This window comes from Hemiscyllium ocellatum, chromosome 6, assembly GCF_020745735.1.
Source record: "Hemiscyllium ocellatum isolate sHemOce1 chromosome 6, sHemOce1.pat.X.cur, whole genome shotgun sequence".
Classification (NCBI taxonomy): domain Eukaryota; kingdom Metazoa; phylum Chordata; class Chondrichthyes; order Orectolobiformes; family Hemiscylliidae; genus Hemiscyllium; species Hemiscyllium ocellatum.
Genome location: NC_083406.1, coordinates 50,784,426 through 50,811,604, shown reverse-complemented (window position 1 = coordinate 50,811,604; position 27,179 = coordinate 50,784,426). Strand labels below are relative to the sequence as shown.

The 27,179-nt window shown below is 41.2% G+C and overlaps 1 protein-coding gene across 1 annotated transcript; it reads left to right on the top strand.

The window, feature by feature from the left end:
* The first annotated feature begins 2,741 nt into the window (after nt 1–2,741).
* Nucleotides 2,742–17,950, top strand: LOC132816689 (G-protein coupled receptor 83-like). The gene is made up of 4 exons (XM_060826558.1): nt 2,742–3,119; nt 4,237–4,362; nt 6,958–7,091; nt 17,326–17,950. Exons 1-4 carry the CDS (start codon nt 2,742–2,744, stop codon nt 17,948–17,950), a joined length of 1,263 nt encoding a protein of 420 aa, XP_060682541.1.
* The last annotated feature ends 9,229 nt before the right edge of the window (nt 17,951–27,179 follow it).

The following is a 27,179-nucleotide window of genomic DNA, read 5'->3' as shown; positions in this document are numbered from 1 at the left end:
ATGTGATTATGTTTCTAGATCAGACTCCCAACTAGATGGACGAATTTGGATCTGGCAAACTTATGGATATAGTTTGATCCTTAGTGTTGTACTGAGTCACATTCAATTTTATACACGTCACTAAGCCTTTCTCGTAAATTGGGTTACCTGCTGAAATGTAAACTATTCTTTAGACTTTGACAAATTAGGAAGTCTGTCACCACTCCAACCAGTACTTTATATGAACATGATTATCTTTCAAATTCTCATAACTGCTTGAACTACTCAATCTATGTAATACTAGTCAATCATAGATAAAGGAGTCTGCCAATTCCCTAGGCTGCAGGGATTGCTGGTTGAAGTAACAGTGTTCTTCTTGGCACTAAAACAAAATTGAATGCTACATGGACTGACTGAAAATCTGCTTAGCTTTTATCAATGCATTGTCAAATAAGAATCCATTAGCAAAGGGGCCAACTCTGTATAGGAAATTACTAAACTGGAGCTGTTACTGGCTCAGCTGGAAATCCAAGGCTTTTGTGTTGTTATGGAAATGTGCCATCAGTCACTTGATAGCATCAAAGACTTCAATGAGTTAGTCACTATTCAGCTGGCACAATGATATTGCCACTTCAGTGTATACCACATTTTAGATAAGACTTCAAAACATTGCTTTTGGGAACTTCTCTGAGGATTTTTTTCCCCATGTTTTCTCAACTTTGTCTTATGACTGTTTTTGCCTTAGGTTTATTTAGATTCCTCTGAGAAAAGCAATGCGTCTTTTCGAATGATATCTCCATCATTCCTATCACATTATTTAAATCTTCATACAAATTTAGGTCAGATTTCTGAAAATGACAATTACTCTCAAAATGACATTTATTGACCAACTTCACATGATAGTAAGTCTACAAAGAAACAAGGTCCATAAATCATTGTTCATATATTCATTAGCGGTGGTGCAGGGAATGGATATTGGTTTCAGTTGTGATTTAGCTGATCAGAAGATAGCTTTGACCAGGATGATGCTGACCTTTTTGAGTGTGATCAATTATACACATGATCAACTGGAATGAGATCAAGAGAAAAACAATTACTGGAGGTTCCAAACTTCTAGCAGAATACAGGAACTTAGCTATTGAGGTCACAGTTACATCACAGCTTAGTTCAGAGGTTTAGCTACAAATTCGTTAAATGTACAAATAATGACAATACTTTGGTCAAAACTATTTTCACAAAGTGTTTGCAGCAGCTGACAGAAGTGAAAATAGCATTGGGCTGAACAATCACAAAGATTAGAATCATTTTGATGAAGATGTAGCACTCTGGACTAGACGTAAAATAGGGTGAAAGTGAGTACTGCAGATGCTGGAGATCAATGTCAAGATTAGAGTGGTACTGGAAAAGCACAGCAAGTCAGGCAGCATCTCCGAATCCTGGAGGCTAAGAACGACGGAAGTTAATCCTCAAAACTTTGTTGCTTGTTCAAAAATAGAAATTGCTTGAAAACTAGCTGGTCTGATAATACCTGTGGATGAAGAAGGATCACTAGACCCGAACGTTAACTCTGCTTTCTCTCCACAGATGCTACCAGATATGCTGAGTTTCTCCAGCAATTTCTGCTTTTGTTTCTGATTTCCAGCATCCGCAGATTTTCTATCTGTTATTTGCATTTTTGGCAATTACCTTAGTCTCAGAGCTCACCCATACTAAAGTCAGATTTGGAGTCAACTTAACTAATAGTCTGGCCTTAACCAATAGTTCTGCCGCTTTACGGTGATATCCTGCAATATAAAGTGGAAGACAGGAGTAAGTTCAGGATACCCCACACAGCAAGCTGAAATATATATTTGCAAACACGGAACTGCTTCTCTGTGAAAGACAAGCGGTAAACGACATGCTCTCGAGTTTGGTTAGTGATTTTCAAATGCAGGGGAAACCGAATGCGATTTAAAACAGAGATGTTATCTCCTCTGGAGGTGATGCGGGGAATTGAGGAGATTCCTCCTCGCCTTTTAACATCAACAATTGCTGCTGTTCTTCCCTCATCTAACTCCAACGTCAGCGATGAGTGATGGTAAATGGACACAGAACGAGATGGTGCTCCGCTCTTTCAAAAGTTACTGGCCAGCTCGGTTCCAGTGATAAAAGAACCGCGCTCGTTCCATTTTTGCGATGGTTGCATTTTCTTGTTCAAGGTGAAAGTAAAAATGAGAGAAGGAATACAATATATTGCGAATCACCAAATGGAAGGGAAAAGACGAAACTGTCCTTAGAAAGGGGATGGTGTATAACCAGCATCATGAAGAGAACCTGAAGGACACTGTGTTGTGATGCAAGTCCAAAAACGGAAAATCGTTCTTTGACGAGGAAAAGACGTCACTGCATTAGAGAAACTCGAAGCATCAATTGGCTGAAAGTAGGTGTCACCATGTGCGTGGGTTTCAGCTTGGTTCATATAAAGCAAACTGACAGAACAGTCTCTAGATAGCAGTAGAATGTTCGATCAGTGCACTGCGCCAAATACTCAGCGACTAAAAGCCACGCTAACAGCCCGCAAATTCAGCATTTTGTTGAAGCGCCGTACGGAATTGCGAGCTTCGAAGCGAAAGGTTTGAATGGTGGCTGGAACGATTGCTAATTTAACACTGAGCTGTTCGGATGCCTGGAGCGTAGCAACTTTTCAGAAAGCAATAAAAGGCAGCATTTTGTCAATATCTGAAATGTTTAAAAGACGAAGGAGATTTTAACGTATTTGAATAATGACTTGTTACACGTGGCCCTCTCTTCACTATTTAGTCAAAGCTTTTCAAAGAGCGGACAATTTCCTTAACTCTACTCTTCCAGAGACACTCGTTTCTAACCGATCGACTTTCCTTTCGTGGGGTAACTTCACTCTGGACAATTGGGAGAACTTTGTGGACTCGGCAAAATACGAGGCGGAATCCCAAAATGCAACCGTCAAAGCTTTGCTTATAGCAGCCTACTCGGTTATTATAGTCATCTCTCTGTTTGGAAATATCCTTGTGTGCCAGGTGGTAATAAAGAACAAGCGGATGCATTCTGCCACCAGTCTGTTCATTGTTAATCTGGCTGGAGCCGATATCATGATCACCCTGCTCAACACTCCGTTTACCCTGGTAAGAATCTCTATTAGTTGGGGTGTATTATTAAACTTTATTTCTTGTATTCTCCATGTATACTGAAAAGGTTACACGAAATCAGGAATGCAAACAACATCGCGCATTGATATAGCGCCTATAACACAGCAAGTATTCCACCTCTACACTCGAGCGTTATCAGCCACAAACTGATACCTACTAAATGAACAGGGGACCAAAAGTTTGGTTCGGCGTAATAGCAATACCAGGGTCATGGATGCGGGCTCTTAAAGCACAGTGGCACTATTAGGTAAAACGACCCGTGTTCAAGCCCCACCTGTTCCAGAGATGCGTAATCACGTCTCTGAACAGATTAATTGGAAGATGTTTACAACTGACAATGTCGGTTTAGTACTTGAAGACTAGTTAATACATTAAATATGCTATGAATTTTGTTCCATTTATAGGCAAATTGGCAGCCAGATTACCTGACCACGTTGCCCTTCTAATAGCAATCAAGTATTGGTGATGTTCAAAAATGTTTCTAAAGATATTCCCTGCTCTGCAACGTGCTCATCTTGTTACGACTTTCCCGCCCACCCCAAACCGGATCTTCTAAAACATTGATCATGACTTTTTGAATGTCACGTTTAATCATCAGAACCTTCCAATTACTCGAGAAAACATTATTCGCGCTGTTTGAACATGTTACTTAAAATGTGTTCGTGACAAACAACGGTTGACACATTCAGTTTGCCTTTTTACACGTTTTGACTTAATGTTTTGGAAATCTGACACGGAAACAATTGCCATATGTAAATCCAACCAGGCAACAAATAGTAAATAGTATTCCGGTTGAAATACAAGATTGTCCCAAAATAACTTTTAAATTTGGCTAATTTTGTTTAATGGTGGCATGCAGAGGTGCAAACGCAGTCTCAGTAACTTTTAAATTGTATTAACAAAATAAAATATAACGTATTGTATATACAGTATAATGTCAATTGCTAAATAATTCTTTGGTATATTGTTTTTCTCTCAGTAATGCAGAGATGCATTTTGACCTTTCAGTTCTTAAAGCTATACATTTAGTTCCAGAAGACCCGCGCTTATATATGAAGTGTTGCACGAATAACTGGTATTTTTGATTTCACAGGTTCGGTTCGTTAACAGCACTTGGGTTTTCGGACAAGGCATGTGCCACATCAGCCGCTTCGCCCAGTACTGTTCTTTACATGTTTCCACCCTCACCCTGACAGCCATCGCCGTAGACAGGCATCAGGTACGAATCAAAGACCGTGATTCCCACTCACCTGTATATGCGTAAAAATCTGTTGACCTTTTAAAACATACATTTGGAAGCTTTCGTGCTTATTTTATTGAATTTTAAGTTCATTTTTCTAGAAAACGTGATTAAAAAAGTGAAATGTCGATGTGAGCGTGTAAAATGTTCTAGTGTTGACTTAAAGTAGAGTTAATGCCGTTCCATAATACAGCTCATTCCTATCAAACACAACTGAGCAATGGTTAATTAAGATTTTGTTGAGGTAATCAAAGTTAAAATGATAATTGACTAAATTGCAACACTGCTTTTATATTTAGATGACGCATATATGCAAAGTCTGGCAAAGGTTTACCCAAATAATCCGGGGTTGGGAGGGGGGGAGGGGTTGGGGGGGGACGGGGAGGTGGGTGTCCGAATGGACATAGCGGTTTTGCATTGACGTATGATGTGACCCATCAAGGCCACACCTCCGAAACCCATATTACCAGTTAATCCCCAATTAAAACGTAACTTGCCGGAGAAACTCAGCAAATCCTGCAGTATCTGTGGGGAGAACGCAGAGTTAACAATTTCGGGTCCAGTGGACGCTTTAACAAAGGATATTTTTTGTCATTGCAAAATGATGTCCAATTTGAAGCAGTATAATATTGATTGTAAACTTACAGCTCCAAACAAAGCTAAAAGATGACCAGTCCTGTTGAGGATGACGTTCCACATTACCTTCATCGCCCTCATGATATAACTCCGGTGGTTTCATATTAGAATCTGAGGTTGCTAGCTACAATAGAACAATAACAATAGATTGTTCCTTTTCCATTCTAAATGCAAGGATGGACTTCCTAAAACACCGTGCAATTGTGTAGATTCTCTTCAATTTAGGATCGAAGATCTTCATAGAGCTCCTTTTCACTCAAGGACATTGCGTTTGGGTGAACTGTCAGTCAAACGTCCGCTTGCTGTAGAGGAGTTAGTATTGCTTACGTTCAGAACTCAGATCAGAGTTAAGCAGTCACCTCCCTCATTGCACTGTTCATATACTCGGTGGTGAGTATCTTGCAACGATCCGCAGTCTTTTTTTTAAAGGGAAGCAGGGGCTCGGAAAGTGTCTGGATTCACTTGAATCAATTTTAATTATTAGTTGTAAAATAAATTAGAACTTAGACCATCAATAATTGACAACAGTTTTATTTACCGTGTAAGGTGATTCAAGTTAAACTGTCGATTAATTCAATCATCTTGAGTTTAATTTCACCCCTCGCACCTTAGCTGTTTTCTTCTGTCGTTTCATCTGAATTCATAAATTATTTTGGAGTTTAGGCAAACAAATATATAATTAAACATGCAAATCGTTTTACAGTCATTCAGCATTGAAGGGAGGTTTTCTGCTGTGGGTGCTCTGATTAACGTGAGCAGAAATTATTTTTGTCTGATTTTGAGACTGTAAACATAGTGATGCAGGAGGAAGTATTTCTGACCTGTAATATTATCAACCGTAGCTGCAAATAGACCTCTGCAAAACTCTGCGCATGCGTAGTTACAGCAATTCACTCTCGACATTTAATTCAGTTCGGAATGTATTTTTTAAATACTAAGAAAGTCGACATAAAAACCATGGACATTTAAGGATATATTTGTTTTCTCTCGTAGTCAGGTTGTAACTTGTATGTGATTTCAGTTTTTAAAAAAATCAAAGGCATTGGAAAATACCGTGTGTCATTAATGCACTGATGCTTGCAAACTGACCCGAACATTCTGCTGCAGTATTTTATTGGAGGCTTTATTTAAATAGCGGCAGCATCCCCAGTTAAATATCAGAGAGAGGCACATGTTGCGTGTATGTCCGTATCCGTTACTATCAAAGTGGAAGTATAAGTGGGACACAAAAAGTAAAGCGGACGATTAAGGGAGAGTAACCATATGACATGACAACAAAATAAATCAGAGAATTGCGGATGCTGGAAATCCGAAAACAAAAGGCCTTGCAACATCTTGAGCGAGAATACACAGTTAACGTTTCGAGAAGAGGGTAGGTTGTTGATAGTAAGCCCGGAAAGAGAAAAGCTGAATAAGTGATAGGGAGAGTGAATGGTATGCTGTGCTGAAAGCAGCCCGTGTCATGTGATAATTGGACCAAGACTGTGTGAGAATTGGTTGGCTGTGCTGAAAGCAATCATGTCGTGACAGGGCTAGGTTATGGGGGTGGACTAAAAAACATGGAAGGATGTAATCAGGCTGTGAAGTTATTGAACCGGATGTTGAGTCCGAGAGGCTGCAGGGTACCCAAGCGTAACGTAAGATTCTATTTTTGAAGGTTGTGCTGAGCCTTGTTGGACACTGTAGCAGGCTCGAGACAAAAATGTTGGTGTGAGAACAACCACCACTCCTCCCATCCTCAGTCTTCAGCCTAACTATCACTTTTTCCTATCAGTTCTGATGGTGAGTAACAGGACTTAAAATGTAAGCTGTTTTCTCTCTGCAGATGCTGCCAGTTCTGCTGATTTATTCCAGCTATTTCTGTTTTTATTTCACATAACGCGACATATGTATAAAATCTTTCTCCGTAATCGGGATTAATGCTTATATCTTGTGTAGGCTATCATGCATCCTTTGAAGCCTCGGGTATCACCCGTGAAGGGTATGATTTACATCATTATCATCTGGATTATGGCCAGTTGTTTCTCCCTCCCACATGCTATCTATCAGAAGCTCTTCAGATTTGAATACAGGTAAATAATCAGAGCTGATTTTCTCTGAACAAATCAATAGATTTCTGGAGATAAATGATGTCAAATTATCTGGAAATAGTTCAGGAAAATGGCATTGAAGTAGATGATCAGCCATAAATTAATTGAATGACAGAGCAGGCTTGTTGGGCTGAATGGTCTACTTATATTTGAATGTTGTGATGTTCCAATTTTGTAGGTCTGCTTATCTTCTATAAATGTGCATTTGAATATATTGTTATATGTAACATCAATATGAGTTCAGTGGTACTCACAGACTGACAAGAGAGCATTATGAGCTGAAAATGTGTTGCTGGTCAAAGCACAGCAGGCCAGGCAGCATCTCAGGAATAGAGAATTCGACATTTCGAGCATAAGCCCTTCATCAGGAAGGGCTTATGCTCGAAACGTCGAATTCTCTATTCCTGAGATGCTGCCTGGCCTGCTGTGCTTTGACCAGCAACACATTTTCAGCTGTGATCTCCAGCATCTGCAGACCTCATTTTTTACTCGAAGAGAGCATTATGAGGCTTGTTTAGCAAGAACAGCTGAATTTTGGATTTATGGGGCAATATTTTGCCAGCCCTTTGAAGATGGATTGTAAGAATTAATAAACTTGAGACAAAAACTGTCATGAGGGAGGTGTAGCATCTTTACATCTAAACTTAGTATTCCCAAAAGCTGCTGGCATGATACTATGTCTGACTGAAAAATATTCAGTGACTCTGTCAGTAGCAGGATTGGTGAGAGCATGGACCAGGGGCTGCTGGGAAGGGAAATTTCACTTTTAAATACTTAACTCATGAATAATCGGAGTGAAGGCGCAACCGGAGTGGACACAGACACAGAGATTACTCGGTACATGAATTGATAGATTTGGGCTGTGTCTCCCACACAATCCCCTCCACTAACCAAACAAAAAAAAGACCATTTATGAAGGGTTGGTAAGGTAAAGCACTTTTTTTTCCCTTCATGTATTCAATCTCCCTGAGCAATTTACAGTAGGTGGGATGGGAGGCTTGGCAGTTGCACGCTACTCTTGCAAGATGTAGGAGGTAAAGGCCACCACTGGTGTCTCTGATGACTTTGCCTGCAAGAAGTGCACCCAACTCCAGCTCCTCACAGATCACGTTAGGGAACTGGAGAAGAAGCTGGATGAACTTCAGATCATTCAGGAGGCTGAGGGTGTGATAGAGAGGAATTATAGGGAGGTAGTTACACCCAAGTTTCAGGATAAAGGTAGTTGTGTGACCGTCAGGAGAGGGAAAGGGAATAGGCAGGCAGTGCAGGGATCTCCTGTGGCCATTCCCCTCAATAATAAATATACCACTTTGGATACTGTTGGGCAGGGAGTGGGGTGGGTGGGGGGGGGGGGGGGGGGGAAGCCACAGCAGCCAGGCTTCTGGCACTGAATCTGACTCTGTGGTTCAGAAGCGAAGTGGGGGGGAGGGGGAGAATAGGAAAACAATAGTGATAGGAGATTCAATGGTGAAAGGAACAGACAGAAGAATCTGTGGTTGCAGACTAGACTCCAAGATGGTATGTTGCCTCCGGGTGCCAGGGTCAGGGATGTCTTGGATTCTTAAGGGGGAGGGAAAACAGGCATATATTGTAATACACATCAGAAGCAATGACATACCTAGGAAAAGGATGGGTACCTTAAAAGAGAATATAGGAAGTTAGGTTGGAAGCTAGAAGGCAGGATGAGGAGAGTAGTAATCTCAGGATTGCTACCAGTGACATGGGCTAGTGAGGCTAGAAACAGAGAATGAGTACAGATGAACTTGTGGCTTCAGGGCTGGTGTAGGAGGGAGGGCTCCAGGTATGTGGATCATTGGGATACCTTTAGGAAAGGTGGGATCTGTACAAAAAAGGATAAGTTGCACCTGAACTGGTGGGGCACCAATATCCTGGAGGGGCAGGAGGTTTGCTGGAGCTCTTGGGGTGGGTTTAAATGAGATTGTGGTTGTTGCAGGGATGGGAACCAGAACTACAGATTAGATGATGGAATAGATAATGAACAGCCAGATACAGCTTGCAGACAGTGTGTGAGGAGGGATAGACAATTGATAGGACAAAACTGCAGTCCAGTGTGATGGGTTGAAGTGTAACTATTTTAATGAAAGAAGTATCAAGTATAAGGGCGATGAACTTAGAGCATGGATTAGTACTTGGAGCTACAATATTGTGGCCAGTACAGAAACGTGGATATCACAGGGGCAGGAATGTTATTGGATGTTTCAGGGTTTAGATGTTTTAGAAGGAATAGGAGGAGAGTTAAAAGAAATGAAGGGGTGGTATTGCTAATCAGGGATAGTATCACAGCTGCAGAAATGGAGATTGTCAAGGAGGGTTTGCCTGCAGAGTCAGTATGGGAGTCAGAAACAGGGAAAGGAGCAGCCACTTTATTGGGAGTTTTCTACAGATCATTTTCCCTCCCCCCCCAAAAAAAAATAAAAGCAGCAAAGACATGGAGGTGCAGAGTGGGAGGCAGATTTTGGACGTGTGTAGAAATAACAGGGTTGTTGTTATGGGTGACTTTAACTTCCCTAATATTGATTGAAACCTCCTTAGTTAAATTAGTTTGGATGGAGGAGTTTTTGTCAGGTGTGTACAGGAAGGGTTTCTGACTCAATATGTAGATCGGCCAACTGGAGGGAGGCCATGTTGGACTTGGTGCATGGCAACAAACCATTCCAGGTGTCTGATCTCTTGGTGGGAAAGCATTTTGGTGACAGTGATCACAACTGCCTGACCTTCACTATAGCCATGGAGAAGGGAAAGGAGCAGACTGTATGGGAAAGTCTTTAATTGGGGGAGAGGAATTGCAATGCTGTCAGGCAAGAACTTGGGCACCTAAATTGGGAAGAGAAGTTCTCAGGGAAATGCATAACAGAAATGTGGAGGTTGTTTCAGAAGCACTTGCTGGAAAGGTTTGTCCCACTGAGGTAAGGAAGAGATGGTAGGTTGAAAGAACCATGGGTGATAAAGGATGTGGAACATCTAGCCATGAAGAAGAAGGAAGCTTACTTAAGGTTGAGGAGGTGAGGATAAGACAAGGCTCTAAAGTTAGCCAGGAAGGGACTGAAGAATGGACTTAGTTAGAAGCGGGCATGAAAAACGCTTCAGCAGGTAAGATTAAGGAAAACACTAACACTTTCGTGAGGAACAAGACAATAGCTAGAGTGAGGTTAGGGCTGGAGGTCCTTAATGAATACTTTGCTTCAGTATTCACTAGCGAGAGGGGTCTTGAAGTTTGTGAGGACAGCATGAAACAGGCTGATATGCTTGAACAGGTTGATGTTAAGAAGGAGGATGTGCTGAAAAGTTTGAAAAACATAAGGATAGATAAGTCCCCCAGGCCAAGTGGGATATACCCAAGGTTTCTTCAGGAAACAAGGGAAGAGATTGCTGTACCTTGGCAATGATCTTTGCATCCTCACTGTCCACTGCAGTCGTACCAGATGATTGGAAGGTGGCAAATGTTATTCCCTTGTTCAAAAAAGGGAATGGGGTAAGCCTAGGACTACGGACCAGTCAGTCTTTCTTCTGTGGTGGGAAGATTATTGGAGAGGATTTTGAGAGACCAGATTTATGATTACTTGGAAAACCATAGCTTGATTAGAGATAGTCACTACAGCTTTGTGAGGAGTAGGTCATGTGTCACAAGCCTTATTGAATTCTTTGATGATGTGACAAAACGCATTGATGAAAGTACAGTAGTAGATGTGGTGTACATGGATTTTAGCAAGGTATTTGAAAAGGTTCCTCATGGTAGGCTCATTCAGAAAGTAAGGAGGTATGGGACACAGGGAAATCTGGCTGCCTGGATACAGAATTGGCTGGCCCATAGAGAGCGGTAGTAGATGGAAAGTATTCAGCCTCAAGCTCGGTGACCAATGATATTCCGCAAGGATTTGTTCCGGGACCTCTGCTCTTTTATAAATGACTTGGATGAGGAATTGGAAGGGTGGGTTAGTAAGTTTGCCAATGACATGAAGGTTGTTGGAATGGTGGACAGTGTGGAGGGCTGTTGCAGGTTGCAACGGAACATTGAAAGGATGCAAAACTGGGCTGATAAGTGGCAGATGGAGTTCAACCTGGAAAAGTGTGAAGTGATTTATTTTATAAGGTCAAATTTGAATGCAGAATACAAGGTTAAAGGCAAGATTCTTGACAGTGTGGAAAAACAGACGGACCTTGGGCTTCATGTCCATAGATCCCTCAAAGTTGCATCTAAGTTCATAGAATTTTAAAGAAAATATATGGTGTGTTGGCTTTTGTTGGCAGTGGGATTGAGTTTAAGAGACACAAGGTTATATTGCACCTCTGTTGAGGCCTGGTTAGACTGCACTTGGAATATTGTGTTCAGTTCTGGTCACCTCATTATAGGAAGGATGTGGAAACTTTAGAAAGGGTGCAGAGGAGATTTACCAGGATGCTGCCTGGACTGGAGGGCATGTCGTATGAAGAAAGGTTGAGGGAACTGGGGCTTTTCTTATTAGAGCAAAGAAGGATGAAAGGTGACTTGATAGAGATGTACAAGATGATGCGAGACATAGATTGAGTGGATAACTAGAGACTTTTTCACAAGGTAGAAATGTCTATCACAAGAGACCATTATTTTAAGGTGATTGGAGGAATGTTTAGGGGAGATGTCAGAGATAAGTTCTTTACACAGAGAGTGGTGGCTGCCATGTCACGTAGCATAGTCAGATACGTAGGAGATTTGTCACTCAGGTTGTGGATCAGTTTGTAAGTTTGCTCACTGAGTTGGTAGATTTGTTCCCAGATGTTTCATCACCATGCTAAGTGACATCATCAGTGAGCCTAGGTGAAACGTTGGTGTTCTATCCGCTTGCTATTTGTGTCTCGGTTTGTTGTGGGTGATATCACTTTTGGTTGTGTCTCTGAGAGGTTGGTAAATCTGGGCCAAATCTACACGTTTGTTAACAGAGTTCCAGTTTGAATACCAAGCCTTTAGGACTTCCCAGGTGTGTCTTTGTTTAGGGATTTAAGTACAATGTAGGTTAGTTTGATCTGAGAATATGTTAAAAGGTTGGCACAACACTGAGGGCCGAAGGGTCTGTACTGGCCTGTATGTTTTTATGTTCTATATTGTAAGTTGTGCCAGTACCATTATCTGGGGAAGAATGTTTGATCGCTGCATTTGGACATGGACTGTTTCAGTCTCTAAGTCATGAACAGAGCATTGTGCAATCATGAGCAAATATCCCCACTTCTGATGTAATGCTGGAGGGAAAGTCATTATTGAAGCAGCTGAAGATGCTTGGGCCTAAGCCACCATCTTGACAAATACCTGTGTGATGTCTAATGATGTTTGTTCTCCATAACCACCAACCATCTTCCTGTTCAAAGTTTATTGTTGTTACCTCCATGGTATACCACACAACACATTGGACAATTGCTCTTTGTAGAGATGTGACTTTACATCCGCAAAGACTGTGTGGTGGACATTCTTACTGACACTGTCATGGACAAATATATCTATGACAGACAAATTGATGAGGATGAGTATGCTTTTCCCTCATGCTGGTTCTCTCACCATCTGCCGCAGACTCAGCCTAGCTGCAATATCGTTTAGGACTTGATCAATTCCATCAGTAGCAGTGGTGCTGATCCACTTTCGGTGATGGATATTGAAGTAGTTCTGTTGGTTTCATTCTTTTATTTAGACTTCATAGTGGTTTGATTCAACTCATTGGCTTGCTGGGTCATTTCAGAAGACAGTTAAGGGCAAACCACATTGCTGTGGGTCTGGAATCATGTGTGAGTCAGACCAGGTAAGGATGGCAGACTTATAAGTGCATTAGTGAATAACATGAGATTTTACAATTGTTATTAAGCTAGTTTTAAATACCAGATACTCTGAGCTTCATTATGGCAAATGTTTACCAGGAGCATAGAGGAAATGCTTCAAAGAATCCGCAAAGCCTTCCAGACAATATGCAATACCCCAATGACCCATGGAAATATCTAACCAATAGCTGCCCAACCTGAGAACAAGTATCCGCAAAGGTGGAATGATTCTTCAGCCCAGGTAGAAGCTAAGTACAAAAACCAGAAGGAGCTTGCAGACATCAGAGTATGCCAGCCACTCACTGCTTGAAATGTTATTGCAAAGACTACTGAAGGAAACGAAGTCCAGATATTTGTTAAATTCAAATTTTAACCACCTCCCCTGCAGGGAATTCAGAAATATAATCACCTTACCTCCCATTGGTATTATTTTGCACCACTTGCAATGACAGGCTAGACATCTTCCTGTGTCTCTGACTGTATTACTGATTTCAGAATGTCACCCCATCCAGGTTGCAGAGACTCTTGTTTCTGGTGTTGGTGCCAGACCCTGAGGAAATTTCACCCATGATTTCTGAATGTCTTTAGCACTGGGGAATTTCCTTACCAAATGTACTTGATAAAGATTGATTACTACGATTTGTTATATCATTGTCCCTATCTAAGTGCATTCTTGTTGGTACTTTTAGTAGTCCTAATGTTAAATTAAATGCTAAACAAAGGTCCTATCAGCCTCTGAGATGATCATAAAATATCACACAGTACTATTTGAAAAGAGTTCACTCAGTGTCCTATCTAATATTTATAGCTCAATTAGTATAATGGGAAAAAGGATTATCTGGTCAAGTGCTTTTATTGGTGGAATCATACTTTGCCCAAATTGACTGCTTATGTTTCCATCTATAATAAGAATGACTGGAGTTTAAAGCTACTCACTTAGACCACAAGACATAGGAGTGCAGGTAAGGCCATTTGGCCCATCGAGTCCACTCCACTTTTTAATCATGGCTGATGGGCAATTCAACTCCACTTACCAGCACTCTCCACATAGCCCTTAATTCCTTGCGAGATCAAGAATTTATCAGTCTCTGCCTTGAAGACATTTAACGGCCCAGCCTCCACTGCGCTCCATGGCAATGAATTCCACAGGCCCACCACTGTCTGGCTGAAGAAATGTCTCCTCATTTCCATTCTAAATTGACACCCTCTAATTCTAAGGTTGTGTCCCTGTGTCATAGTCTCCCCACCTAATTGAAACAACTTTGTAACATCCACCCTTTCTAAGCCATGTTTCTAGTAGATCTCCCCTCAAACTTCTAAACTCTAATGAATACAATCCCAGGATCCTCAGCTGTTCATCGTATGGTGGGCCTACCATTCCAGGGATCATGTGTGTGAATCTCCGCTGGACATGCTCCACTGCTAGTGTGTCCTTCCCAGGGTGTGGGACCCAAAATCGGACACAGTATTCTAAATTGGGCCTAACTAGAGTTTTATAAAGTCTCAGAAGCACATCACTGCTTTTACTTTCCAACCCTCTTGAGATAAAATGACAACCTTACATTTGCTCTCTTAATCACGGACTCAACCTACAAGTTAGCCTTTAGAGAGGCCTGGACTAGCACTTCCAGATCCCTTTGTAATTCGGCTTTATGAATTTTCTCACTGTTTAGAAAATAGTTCATGCCTGTGTTCTTTTCTCCAAAGTGCAAGATCTTGCATTTGCTCACGTTGAAGTTCATCAGCCATTTCCTGGACCACCCTCCTAAACTGTCTAAATCTTTCTGCAGCCTCCCCACCTCTTCGGTACTACCTTCTGTCCACCTATCTTCATTTCATTGGCAGACTTTGCCTGAATTTCCCCGGTCCCTTCATTTTGATCATTAATAAATTGAGCAACTATGGCCCCAACACTGAACCTTGCGGGACACCACTTGTCACCGGCTGCCAATCCAAAAAAGTTCCTTTTATCCAAACTCTCTGCTTTCTGTCAGACAGCCAATCCTCAATCTATGCCAGTAGCTCACCTCGAACAGCATGGGCCCTCACCTTATTCAACAGCCTTCCTTGTGTCACCTTATCAAAGGTCTTTTTGAAGTCTAGATAGAAAACATCCACTGGGTTTCCTTGGTCTGACTTACGTGTTACCTTTTCACAGAATTCTAACAGGTTTGGCAGGCACAAACTCCCCTTACTAAATCCATGCTGACTTGTTCTAATCCGACCCTGCATTTCCAAGAGTCTAGAAATCTCATCCTTAATGAAAGATCCTAGAATTTTACCAACAGTGGCACAGTGGTTAGCACTGCTGCCTCACAGCGCCAGAGACCTGGGTTCAATTCCTGCCTCAGCAACTGTCTGTGTGGAGTTTGTAAATTCTCCCTGTGTTTGCTTGAGTTTCCTCTGGGTTCTCTGGTTTCCTCCCACAGTCCAAAAAAAAATGCAGGTTCAGTGAATTGGCCATGTTAAATTGCCCGTAGTGTTAGGTGAAGGGGTAAATGTAAGGGAATGGGTCTGGGTAGGTTGTTCTTCGGAGGATTAGTGTGGACTTGTTGGGCTGAATGACCTGTTTCCACACTGTAAGTAATCTAATCTAATCTAAAGAAAACTGAGGTGAGGCTAATCAGCCTTTAATTTTCCGTCCTTTCTCTTGATCCTTTTTTGAACAAGGGGGTTACAGCAACGATTTGCTAATTATCTGGGACTTTCCCTGACTCCAGTGACTTTTGGAAGATAACAACCGACACCTTTGCTGTTTCCTCAACCACCTCCCTCAGAGCTCTAGGATGTAGCCTATTGGAGCCAGGAGATTGTCAATTTTTTTAGACTTTTTAACTTTTCTAGCTCTTTCTCTTTTGTAATGGCTACCATACTCAGCACTGCCCCTGACCTTCCTAAAGTGTTAAGATATTACTCATGTCTCCCACTGTGAAGTGGAAGACACAAAGTACTTAAGTTCATCTTATAGAGTAGATTAGATTAGATTACTTACAGTGTGGAAACAGGCCCTTTGGCCTAACAAGTCCACACCGACACTCTGAAGAGCAACCCACCCAGACCCATTCCCCTACATTTACCCCTTCACCTAACACTACGGGCAATTTAGCATGGCCACTTCACCTAACCTGCACATCTTTGGACTGTGGGAGGAAACCGGAGCACCGGAGGAAACCCACATAGACATGGGGAGAATGTGCAAACTCCACACAGACAGTTGCCCGAGGCAGGAATTGAACCCAGGTCTCTGGCACTGTGAGACAGCAGTGCTAACCACTTTGCCACTGTGCCACCCGTGCAGTTCCTTATCTCCCATCAGTAGCCTTCCAGCATCAATTTGGAATGGCCCAATGTCTAATTTTGCCTCTCCTTTGTTTCTTATGTAATGAAAGAAACTTTTACTATCATTTGTAATATTACTGGCTAGCCTACCTTCATATTTGATCCTCTCCTTGCTTATGTCTCTCTTTGTTATCCTCTGTTTATTTTTGTAGCCTTCCTAATCTTCTGATTTCCCAATGCTCTTGGCCACTTTATAGGCTCTCTCTAAATCTTTGATACATTTCCTGACTTCCTTTGTCAGTCAAGACTGTCTAATCCTCCCCTGCCCCCGGATAATCTTTCTTTTCTTTGGGATGAACCTCTTTACTGTGTCCTCAATTACACCCAGAAACTCCTGCCATTGTTGCTTTCCTGTCTTCCCCGCTAAGCTCTGCTTCCAGTCAATTTTCGTCAGTCCCTCTCTCATGGCCCTGTAATTGCCTTTATTTAACTGTGACACCATTACATCCAAGTTGCCTTCTCTCTTTCAAACTGCAGACTGAATTCTACCATATAATGATCACTGCCTCCTAAGTGTTCCCTTACTTTAAGATCTTTTATAAAGTCTGGCTCATTACATAGCTTAGTACTTGACTGTAAAGGTCTAAAGAATTGAAGAGTGATACATGAATTCTGGATTTCTACTGCTTATTTCTATTCATTCAATGAAGTGTTCAAGAAGGTACCATAATTTGCATACAATATTCTCAGACAACCATTACTAATTCTGATCTATAATGTTGATAGTTTGGACAATATGATTAATTGCCATTGTTTGGTCATCTATTACAGTCAAATGAATTCTTCCATTCAGTGAGTGGCATTTATTCACCAGATACTTCAAAAACTAAATGAAGAAAAATCTTTACTATCATCATAATAATGCTAGTAAGAATTTAGTCAATAGACTCAAATTAAGTGCTCATAACCAAATGATTGATTTCTGGTTATCATGGAAAATGGAAAGAATCATTCAACAGAACATCCACAACACCACCAAAAGCTTTGCAACCCAAGCAACATTGAATGATTCAGTTATTTTAAACCATTGATTTCAAACAATTAATAATATCATCTTGTTTTTTACTTTACATTGCAGTAAAGAAAAAATTCGAAGTTTGTGTGTGCCCAACTTCCCAGAGCCAGCAGACCTTTTCTGGAAGTATCTGGACTTGGCGACATTTGTCATGCTGTATGTACTTCCCCTTTTAATCATCACTATCACATACACCACTGTTGCCAAGAAGTTATGGCTTCGCAATGCAATTGGAGATGTGACAACTGAGCAGTATTTTGCACATCGGCGGAAAAAGAAAAAGACAATTAAAATGCTGATGCTGGTTGTGATAGTATTTGCTGTCTGCTGGTTTCCTCTGAACTGTTATGTTGTCCTTATTTCTAGTCAAACCATTCATACTAATAATGCTCTCTATTTTGCTTTCCACTGGTTTGCGATGAGCAGTACTTGCTATAACCCTTTTATCTATTGCTGGTTAAATGAGAGTTTTCGCTTAGAACTTAAATCTCTCTTGAATATATTCAGAAGAGAACATGGAATGCAGGAACACATACTTCCCTGCACAGCCCCTTCTTACAGGCTAGCCTGGCCTGAACATAACAACTCCAAGAGGGAACAATACCCTCAAAGTCTGCAATCCAACAGCAACATCCAATCAGGAAAGACAGATATTTCATCTGTTGAACCAATAGTCCCTGTGAATTAGAGCTGGGAAATTTGAAATCTTCCAATATTGTACTGCAAGCATATAATAAAGGATTGGATTTTACTGTTATAATGACAGCTAAACAGTCAGTATTTTATATCATTCTTCTGTGCAACTGACAGCAGCCTTTGGTGTCTGCACATATGCAGTTAAACACTGAAGTTCAGATGTTGCTCTCACTGAATCCCCACTCTTCTACATTTTTGAAATCCTCACAATTCAAATTCACTGAATTAAACACAAAACCTGTGCATTAATACTGTTATTCTTGTTGAAAACAAAATTTTGAAAAAGTTACACCTTATTGAATAAGATGTAACTGGATTTGTAACAGCATATTGTGTTATACTTACTGTTGAGTAATCTTTCTAGCCCTAAATACTAATTTTATATTTGAGGAATGTTATATTCTGTTATTAAAAATTCCATAGATTTTTTAAAAGAATATTTTTAAAAAATTTTTTAAGGTGTTTATTTTCCGTCTTTGTCCCATATATCAGCTTCATTTTGATTTTGTTTTCTATAAAATTATAAAACAGTAGGTGATAAAACCTATGTGTTATTTCCTGGTGTGCTGTCAGTGGAAAATCTTCAATCTGATTGGCTATTAAGCCTGTTTAATAACATCATTTCTACTGGACATCAGTGATTTCCTATAGCTGGTATTATAGTGAAATTAACAAAGGCAAAAGTGTTCCTCAGAGCTTTGTGGGAAGCTTCATTTAGAGATCAATGGTTTAGGCTATCATTTCATTGCTGATCACAAACTCTGGGCCAATATTACAGTTGAGAGAAGCTGTTTCAACACAGAATGTTTTGAGCACTGCTAAGAACACCATTGAGAATAAATCATTTTTCCAATTGCTACATACACCAAACTGAAAGCATTTCTCCAACCAGTCACAATTGACCATCTGAAGATTAAATAGTCTCTTTGACCATTAATGTCATTGACCACCACGGGAAATAGTGTATTTAAGATTAGATTCCCTATAGTGTGGAAACAGGCCCTTTGGCCAACAAGTCCACACTGACTGTCTGAAACGTAACCCACCCAGACCCATTTACCTCTGACTAATGTACCTAACATATGGGCAACTTAGCATGGTTAATTCACCTCATCTGTACGTTTTTGGACCGTGGGAGGAAACCAGAGCACCTGGAGGAAACCCACACAGACACAGGGAGAATGTCTGTGTGGAGTTTGGACAGTCGCCCGAGGCTGAAATCGAACCTGGGACCCTGGTGCTGTGAGGCAGCAGTGCTAACTGCTGAGCCACTGTGCCATTGTGCCACCCCTATTAATGATGAAGCTAGAATGATAATCGTGGTGTAACCTTTAATAGTTGAATAAGTTCCTAACATACATGAACCATTTCCATTTAGTTAGGAATGGTAAGGTTGATGAAACCTGCAGAATAGTCAGCATCTTAAAATCAAACATATGAACATGGAGAAGAATTAAACAACTAACTGATGTATTAAAAAGGATAAACTGAAAGGCAGCATATTTAAAAGTGACTTTGAATAGATCCTTGCATGGGTATAAGGAAGTAACGGGGAAGCATTTGGATAATATTACTGATAATATACAAGGGATTGGTGCAGTCACACAACTCAAAATACAGTGGCAGATTATTCACTGTGAACAATTTACTGAAGTTTTGAATGTATCCTTTAGTGTAATACAATAAATATTATAGGCATGACTTTTCATTTTTTAGACTTTAGACTTTAGACTTACAGTGTGGAAACAGGCCCTTCGGCCCAACAAGTCCACACCGACCCGCCGAAGCGCAACCCACCCATACCCCTACATTAACCCCTTACCTAACACTACGGGCAATTTAGCATGGCCAATTCACCTGACCCGCACATCTTTGGACTGTGGGAGGAAACCGGAGCACCCGGAGGAAACCCACGCAGACACGGGGAGAACGTGCAAACTCCACACAGTCTGTCGCCTGAGTCGGGAATTGAACCCAGGTCTCAGGTGCTGTGAGGCAGCAGTGCTAACCACTGTGCCACCGTGCCGCCCTTTAACGATTCTTGCAAAGCGTCAAGTATCAGGAGCTTACACTGGGAATCCAGACACAGATGTTAACGGATCACACTGGACTTTTCATTGATTCATTTTAATGGTTTGGAAATCCAGTGAAGTTGATTAACCTTTAAGCTTGAATTCCTGGTACATGCTGTGGTGCACAAAGTTTTAAGTGAAATTATGAATTTGTAGAGATTGCCCATGCGAGCTTCAGGAATTATATTTTACTTGTAAAGAGATTCTTATCTCATTTTTAAATTTATCATTACTATATTATCCTAAATCCTTTATTGTGCACTAACCATTTATAAAACTGAAACTTGTATCACTTATCTCTTTTGAAAAATGAATTCTGACCTCAGGCACATGATAGAGAAGGGTAAAAGCTGGTAGATTAACTAGTGAAATTTTTTGTGTTATTCATTGATGATGATTTCATTGATCAGACATCAGAATGCCAATTATTATCCAGTCTGAAAATTGTGCTCGTTGATACAGTAAGACCCCTGTATAAATTAAATCATCTTCAGAATTTAAGGTGTTATTAATTATAATCAACAACTTGAGACACTTGTTCAAGTTCTAATGTGTTAATTTATTGTCTAAGTTTTCTCCTCAGTTTGCACTTTAGCTTCTTCAGCACTATTAAATAATAAAAACATTAAACAATGTCTTCTGTTTAAGAAGTTTCTAATATTCCAGTTAAAAAGTGAATGTAAGCATTACTCTGTATCAACTTGTTTTAAGTCGTGGTAAAGGGGACTTGTTTTCACAACATTGGCTATATATCCTGATCTAGAATTGATGCCTTTGCTATCTCTATTGCAATGTCAGGAGGCATGGGATAGTGGGAAAGAGCCTGTTCTGTATGTTCTATGTACTTCTGTCCAGTCTACTGTCTGTTCCTCTCAATATACTTAAAGCCACCCAAGACTGTTTCCAAGTCCTAACACACATCATAACTCATTCACCCCTCATCCTTGTGTTTATTAATCTATATTGGCTTACAGTTAAGCAATGCATCATTTTTAAAACTCTAACTCTTATTTACAAATCGTGTAAAATGTTCTAAATGTGTTATTATACATCAAGAGTACTCCAAGGCAATCCTAAAATATACGTTCTAATTAACAGTAGAAGCTTTGAATCACCACAGAAGAAAAAAAGTAAACTTGGCCTAATATGATATATCTTCTCTTTCCCATATCTTGTTAATACTTTTTCTTCAACTAACCAGCAAACATACTCATAAATGTTGCCACAATTGCTGCCTCAAACACAAACTGCACAATACGTTCCATAAAATCCCAATCAACTGTATAAAATGCGTGCAGTTCTGGTCTCCTTCCTATCGGAAAGATATTGTGAAACTTGAAAGGGTTCAGAAAAGATTTACAGGGATGTTGCCAGGGTTGGAGGATTTGAGCTACAGGGAGAGGCTGAACAGGCTGGGGCTGTTTTCCCTGGAACATCGAAAGCTGAGGGGTGACCTTATAGAAGTTTACAAAATAATGAGGGGCATGGGTAGGATAAATAGACAAAGTCTTTTCCCAGGGGTCAGGGACTCCAGAACTAGAGGGCATAGGTTTCGGGTGAGAGAGGAAAGATATAAGAGACACCTAAGTCTCTTTTCATGCAGAGGGTGGTATGTGTATGGAATGAGCTGCCAGAGGAAGTGGTGGAGGCTGATACAAATGTGACATTTAAGAGGCATTTGAATGGGTATATGAACAGGAAAGGTTTGGAGGGATATGGACCAGGTACTGGCAGGTGGGACTAGATTGGGTTGGGACATCTGGTCGGTTTCCATGCTGTACATGCCTATGACTCCATGACTGAATTTTCCCATTTTTGGCAAAGTGTTTTCCCAAGTGAGATTCTTGGTGGGCAGTCCTTCATGTTCCACATTGATTTTTCTTCTTCATTTCATCTAATTAATTATGCAACTGATCTCTTTCATGCCCATCTTGTGAACTCATGCATCTAGAGAGGTGGAAGTGCTCACTGCTGGGACTTTGTGATGTTCATGCCATTGGTGCCATATTTAGTTTTCAACTCCACACCACTTCAGAAGCTACAACCACAGGAACATTCCCTTACCCAGTGGTCCTGCACAGTTACGTTATTCCTTAATTCTTTCATGGGGATTTCATGGGCATTGCTGGTCTCTAGTTTTCTGAGAAGGTGGGGTGAACTGCCTCCTTGAACACTGCAGTCCATGTGCTGTCAGTATAGACCAACAATGTCACTAAGGAGGGAGTTCCAGGATTTTGACCCTTGAGGCAATGACAAGTAAGATGGTGAGTGACTTTTGATTTGATTTGATTTCATTTATATATTGTCATGTGTATTTTGTTACAAAATAGAATGAAACGTTTTGTAAAGTGTCACCACTCAATGATGCCATCTTAAAACACAGCAAAAATAAACCAAAACGTAGAAAATAAATGCAGAGAAATTAAGAAATAAAGAAAGAGTGTTCAACATTACAGTTTTTATTAGGTGCTTCACCATGGGCTATAGGTCTGGTGGCCAGGTCCAAATGTCCTTTGCCACACGGCAGCCATTGGAACAAAAGTTGCTACTATTGAGCGCCATTTCACCTCCACCCCCTCGCACCAATGATTTTCAATGGACTTCACCAATGCAGAGACCAATAATTCGCTGACAGCCCAAATTCAACTCTACCATCACCATGAGTGCACTATGGGCCCATCTCTCTGATGCAGCTGCTGCTTATGCCGTTGGGTCTCGTACCAGGTCCAAACTTGTCTCCTCCACCCTATCCATTAATCTGAAATTGTGGGTGAAACCCTGCAAGGAATCCAAATTTGACTCCATTCAGCAGCCATGAGTTGGCGTGAGGGTCATCTTGTCAATGCAGAAGCTGCCGGGAGCCCAAATCCAACTTTAAAGTTGCTGCTATGGTTCCGCTCTGCTGGGCCTACTCCAGTCCTCACTGTTGGGCCTACTCAGGCTACGCTGGACCCATTTGAGTCCATGCTAGGCTCACCCATTGCCTCAGATGGCATCACCATGACAGAGTGCTTCAATAATAGGGAAGTAAGATAAAAAGGAAAAAAACAAAACTATACCGAGAAAAGAGAGAAAAAGAAAGAAAAGAAATTAAAAGTAAAGTAGGCGAAATGGATGAGTCTCGGGCTTAGAGGCACCTACTCTACTGCCATCTGGTAGGGAACTTTGTGGTGGTGCAGCCATGTATCTGCTGTTCTTGTCCTTCTAAATAGGAGTGGCTGTGTTTTGGAAGTTATTCTTGAAGGAGCTTTGGTGGATTTCTGTTGTATATCTTATAAACAGTACACACTGCTGCTACTGAATGTCAAAGAAGAACAAAGAACAAATAAAAATTACAGCACAGGAAGAGGCCCTTTGATCCTCCAAGACTGCACTGATCCAGATCCTCTATCTAAATTTGTCACCTATTTTCTAAGGTTCTGTTACCCACTACTCCCTGCCGATTCATGTGTCTGATCAGATATATCTTAAATGATGGTATTGTGCCAACCTCTAACCACCTCCGCCAGCAATGTGTTTCAGGTACCCACCACCCACTGTGTAAAAAACTTTCCACGCATATCTCCCTTAAACTTTTCCCCTCTCAGCTTGAACTCATGACCCGTAGTAAATGAATCACCCTCTCTGGGAGAAAAGCTTTTGCTAGCTATCCTGTCTATACCTCTTGTGATTTTGTACACATCAATCAGGCTCCCCCCCCCCCCACAACCTCAGTCTTTTGAATGAAAATAATCCTAACCTACTCAACCTCTGTATCAGAAAACATCCTGGTGAACCTCCTCTGTACCCTCTCCAGGGCATCCACATCCTTTTGGTAATGTGGCGACCAGAACTGTATGCAGTATTCCAAATGTGGCCAAATCAAAGTCTCATACAACTGTAACATGACCTCTCAACTCTTGTAGTTTATAGCTCGTCTGATGAAGGAAATCATGCCCTATGCTGTCTTGACCACTCTAGCGACCTGCGTTGCCTCCTTTAGGATAAAATGGACCTGAACACCTAGATCTCTCTGTATATCAATTTTCCCCAGGGCTTTTCCATTTACCATATAGTTCGCTCTTGAATTAGATTTTCCAAAACGTATCACCTTGCCATTGCCCGAATTGAACTCCATCTGCCATTTCTCCACCCAACTCTCTAATCTATCTATATTCTGCTGCATTCTCTGACAGCTCTCTTCACTATCTGCTACTCCTTAATGTCATCTTAATGTCATCTGCAAACTTGCTAATCAGACCACCTATATCTTCCTCCAGATCATTTATATATGTCACAAACAACAGTGATCCCAGCACTGACCTCAGTGGAACACCACTTCTCCATTTTGAGAAACTCCCAATCACTACTACTCTCTGTCTCCTGTTGCTCAGCCAGTTATTTATCCATCTGGCTAGTACACCCTGGAACCCATGTGAGTTCACTTTCTCCATCAACCTACCATGGGGAATCTTATCACACTTTAGTGAAGTCCATGTATCTGACATCTACAGCCCTTCCCTCATCAATCTTTGTCACTTCCTCAAAGAACTCTATTAAGTTGGTAAGACATGACCTTCTCTGCAAAAAACTATGTTGCCTATCACTGATAAGTCCATTTCTTCCAAACGTAAAAAGACCCTATCCCTCAGTATCATCTCCAGCAGCTTCCCTACCACTGAAATCAGGCTCACTGGTCTATAATTACCTGGATCATCCCTGTGACCCTTCTTAAAAAAGGGAACATTAGCAATTCTCCAGTCCTCTGGGACCACACCTGTGTTTAAGGATGCAGCAAAGATATCTGTTAAGACCCCAGCTATTTTCTCACATGCTTCATTCAGTAACCTGGGATAGAGCCCATCTGGTCCTGGGGATTTGTCCACCTTAATGCCTTTTTTGAATACCCAACACTTCCTTACTGCTTATGCGAATTTGACCTAGAATTTTCAAACATCTATCCCTAACCTCAACATCCATTATGTATGTTCCTCTCCTCGGTGAATACCAACGCAAAGTGCTCATTAAGAATCTCACCCATTTTCTCTGACTCCATGCATATCTTTTCTCCTTTGTCATGATGGAGTGGAATTTTTGGAAAGTCGATGGAGTGAGTCGATATTTGTGGACATTGTATCAATCAAGTATTTCTTCTGAGGCCATGACGCAGAAAGGAAAGCTTATTTTCAATGTAGTCAACAGGGACCTTGATCTGCTAGTTAACAGTTTGGTGTAGAGGAGGGCCATCCTTTTGCTTTCTATCTACCAAAGGAAGCAGTACCACTAGACTCAGCCTTTTTGGACTGGGGTAGTGGTCTGGATCAGTGCAGTGTCCCAGGTTAAAAGAAATGCACAGCACACAAGGATGATGGTGAATGAACCTCTGTGCTCTGCAAGGGCAAATGTGATCATTTTCTCTCTGCTACTTCTGAATCACAGGGCCACTGTTCACTCTAACTCGGTTTCTGAACTCCTTTCAACAATGCTCATGGACTGCACCACTCAGTATTGCATACTGAATGTCCACTCAACACCTCTTACCCATCCCATCCTCCTAAACTACCACACCCTGCTGTCCTCTGCACTTCCTACTCTTCATTAAGGATACTTCACAACCTCTACTCCCCTGCATTGTAGGTATTGTCACTTCCATTCATTTCCCTCACACTCAACCCTGATTGTCTTAATGCAGGAAAATGTGTTTCACATTGAGGCAGAGACAGTAAAGACAGTGGAAACAGTTTGGCAAACATAAAGCTCCTCACCTAAAATGAGGAGAAAATGCTTGATTTAACTGGAGACGAATGCAATTGCCATTTGGAAATGCAGAGACCACAATATGTTTCATTATGCCACGCTGCACTGCTCTCTCATTGATGCCTGTGTTAATTCATTTTTAGCCTGCCTAAGATTTTAGTTTTTTGAGACAACTAATTCCCTCTCCTTTTATATGCTGGTGCTAAGAGGACTTGACCAATCTCAGCAAAGGAGTCAACACTGGAGACTCTCCACTCTACTTTCACCTCTGAGGAGGAAGCCAGTTAGTTCTCAGAAGATATACTGGTAAGGCTTTCACCAGCACTCCCTGCCAGCTCAGAAACATTCACTTCAGCATGTTCCATATCTAGATTGCATGTCTCTGCAGTTGATTGAGGAAGAAATGTCTCAGATCTTTAACACTAAGAGAAATGTTCAAAAGTAGGCAGAAGGTGGTTCCTTTATTGTCTGTTAATGACTGCCAAAACTGCACGGAGGCACTGAGTTGTGAAGCAGTTTATCATATGCAATCATGGGATAAACATGGATCAAAGCATGGAGGGGTCCATCAACATTATCAGTACTGTGCTGCCTCTGGCATGGATGCATCTGATATTTTCAATGGACAGACAGTCCACTGCCAGTGACACCCAGATTTAGCCACTCAGTGTCTGCCAGGTATGCACACATGCCTGCTTTCCATTGCTTTATCTAATGCTCTGCATCAATGCCAATATGAAAGTGGGATGAGGGACCTCAACCTCACTCCAGTTATCCAAGGCACCAGCAGGTATGCATAATGAGGAAGGATTGCAATGAGATCTACTTTTCGCTGACCTCTTGAGAATTTCGCTTTTCCACAATTTTTATCCCTCACAGACTGAATTGAAACTGGAAGACAAACTTTGATTTATGAACCAACCATTTCAGCTGCTAATCTAGCCATTTTAACTATCTGCTCCTCCACATGAGTTTTGACTACTTCAGGAAGTGAACTTTTTAACTGTTCCAAAATAATCATCTAATAGCATCATACATTTGATTTATTTTCAACATCCTTATCCACCTATCAAAATTATTTTGTTGATCCTTTCAACTCAATGTATATTTGAGCAGGGCCCCTCATTAGATTCCTCAGGTTCTGCCCCATGGACAGCAATCAGTGAAGACAGACAACTGATTATCCACAATAATCCTCAACTCTGGAACACCCCCACCCCCCCCCCCCCCCCACCCCATCCCAAGGAGGTGATCTCAGGCCCCACTGTACTGCCCGTACATCCATGATTGTGTTGCCAAATTACCAAATGAATGCCAACTGCAAGTTTGCTGATGACATCTTGGTGGTAGGATGGATATCAAAGAACGATGAATCAGAATACAGAAAGGAGTTAGAGGGGTTGGTGGCATGGT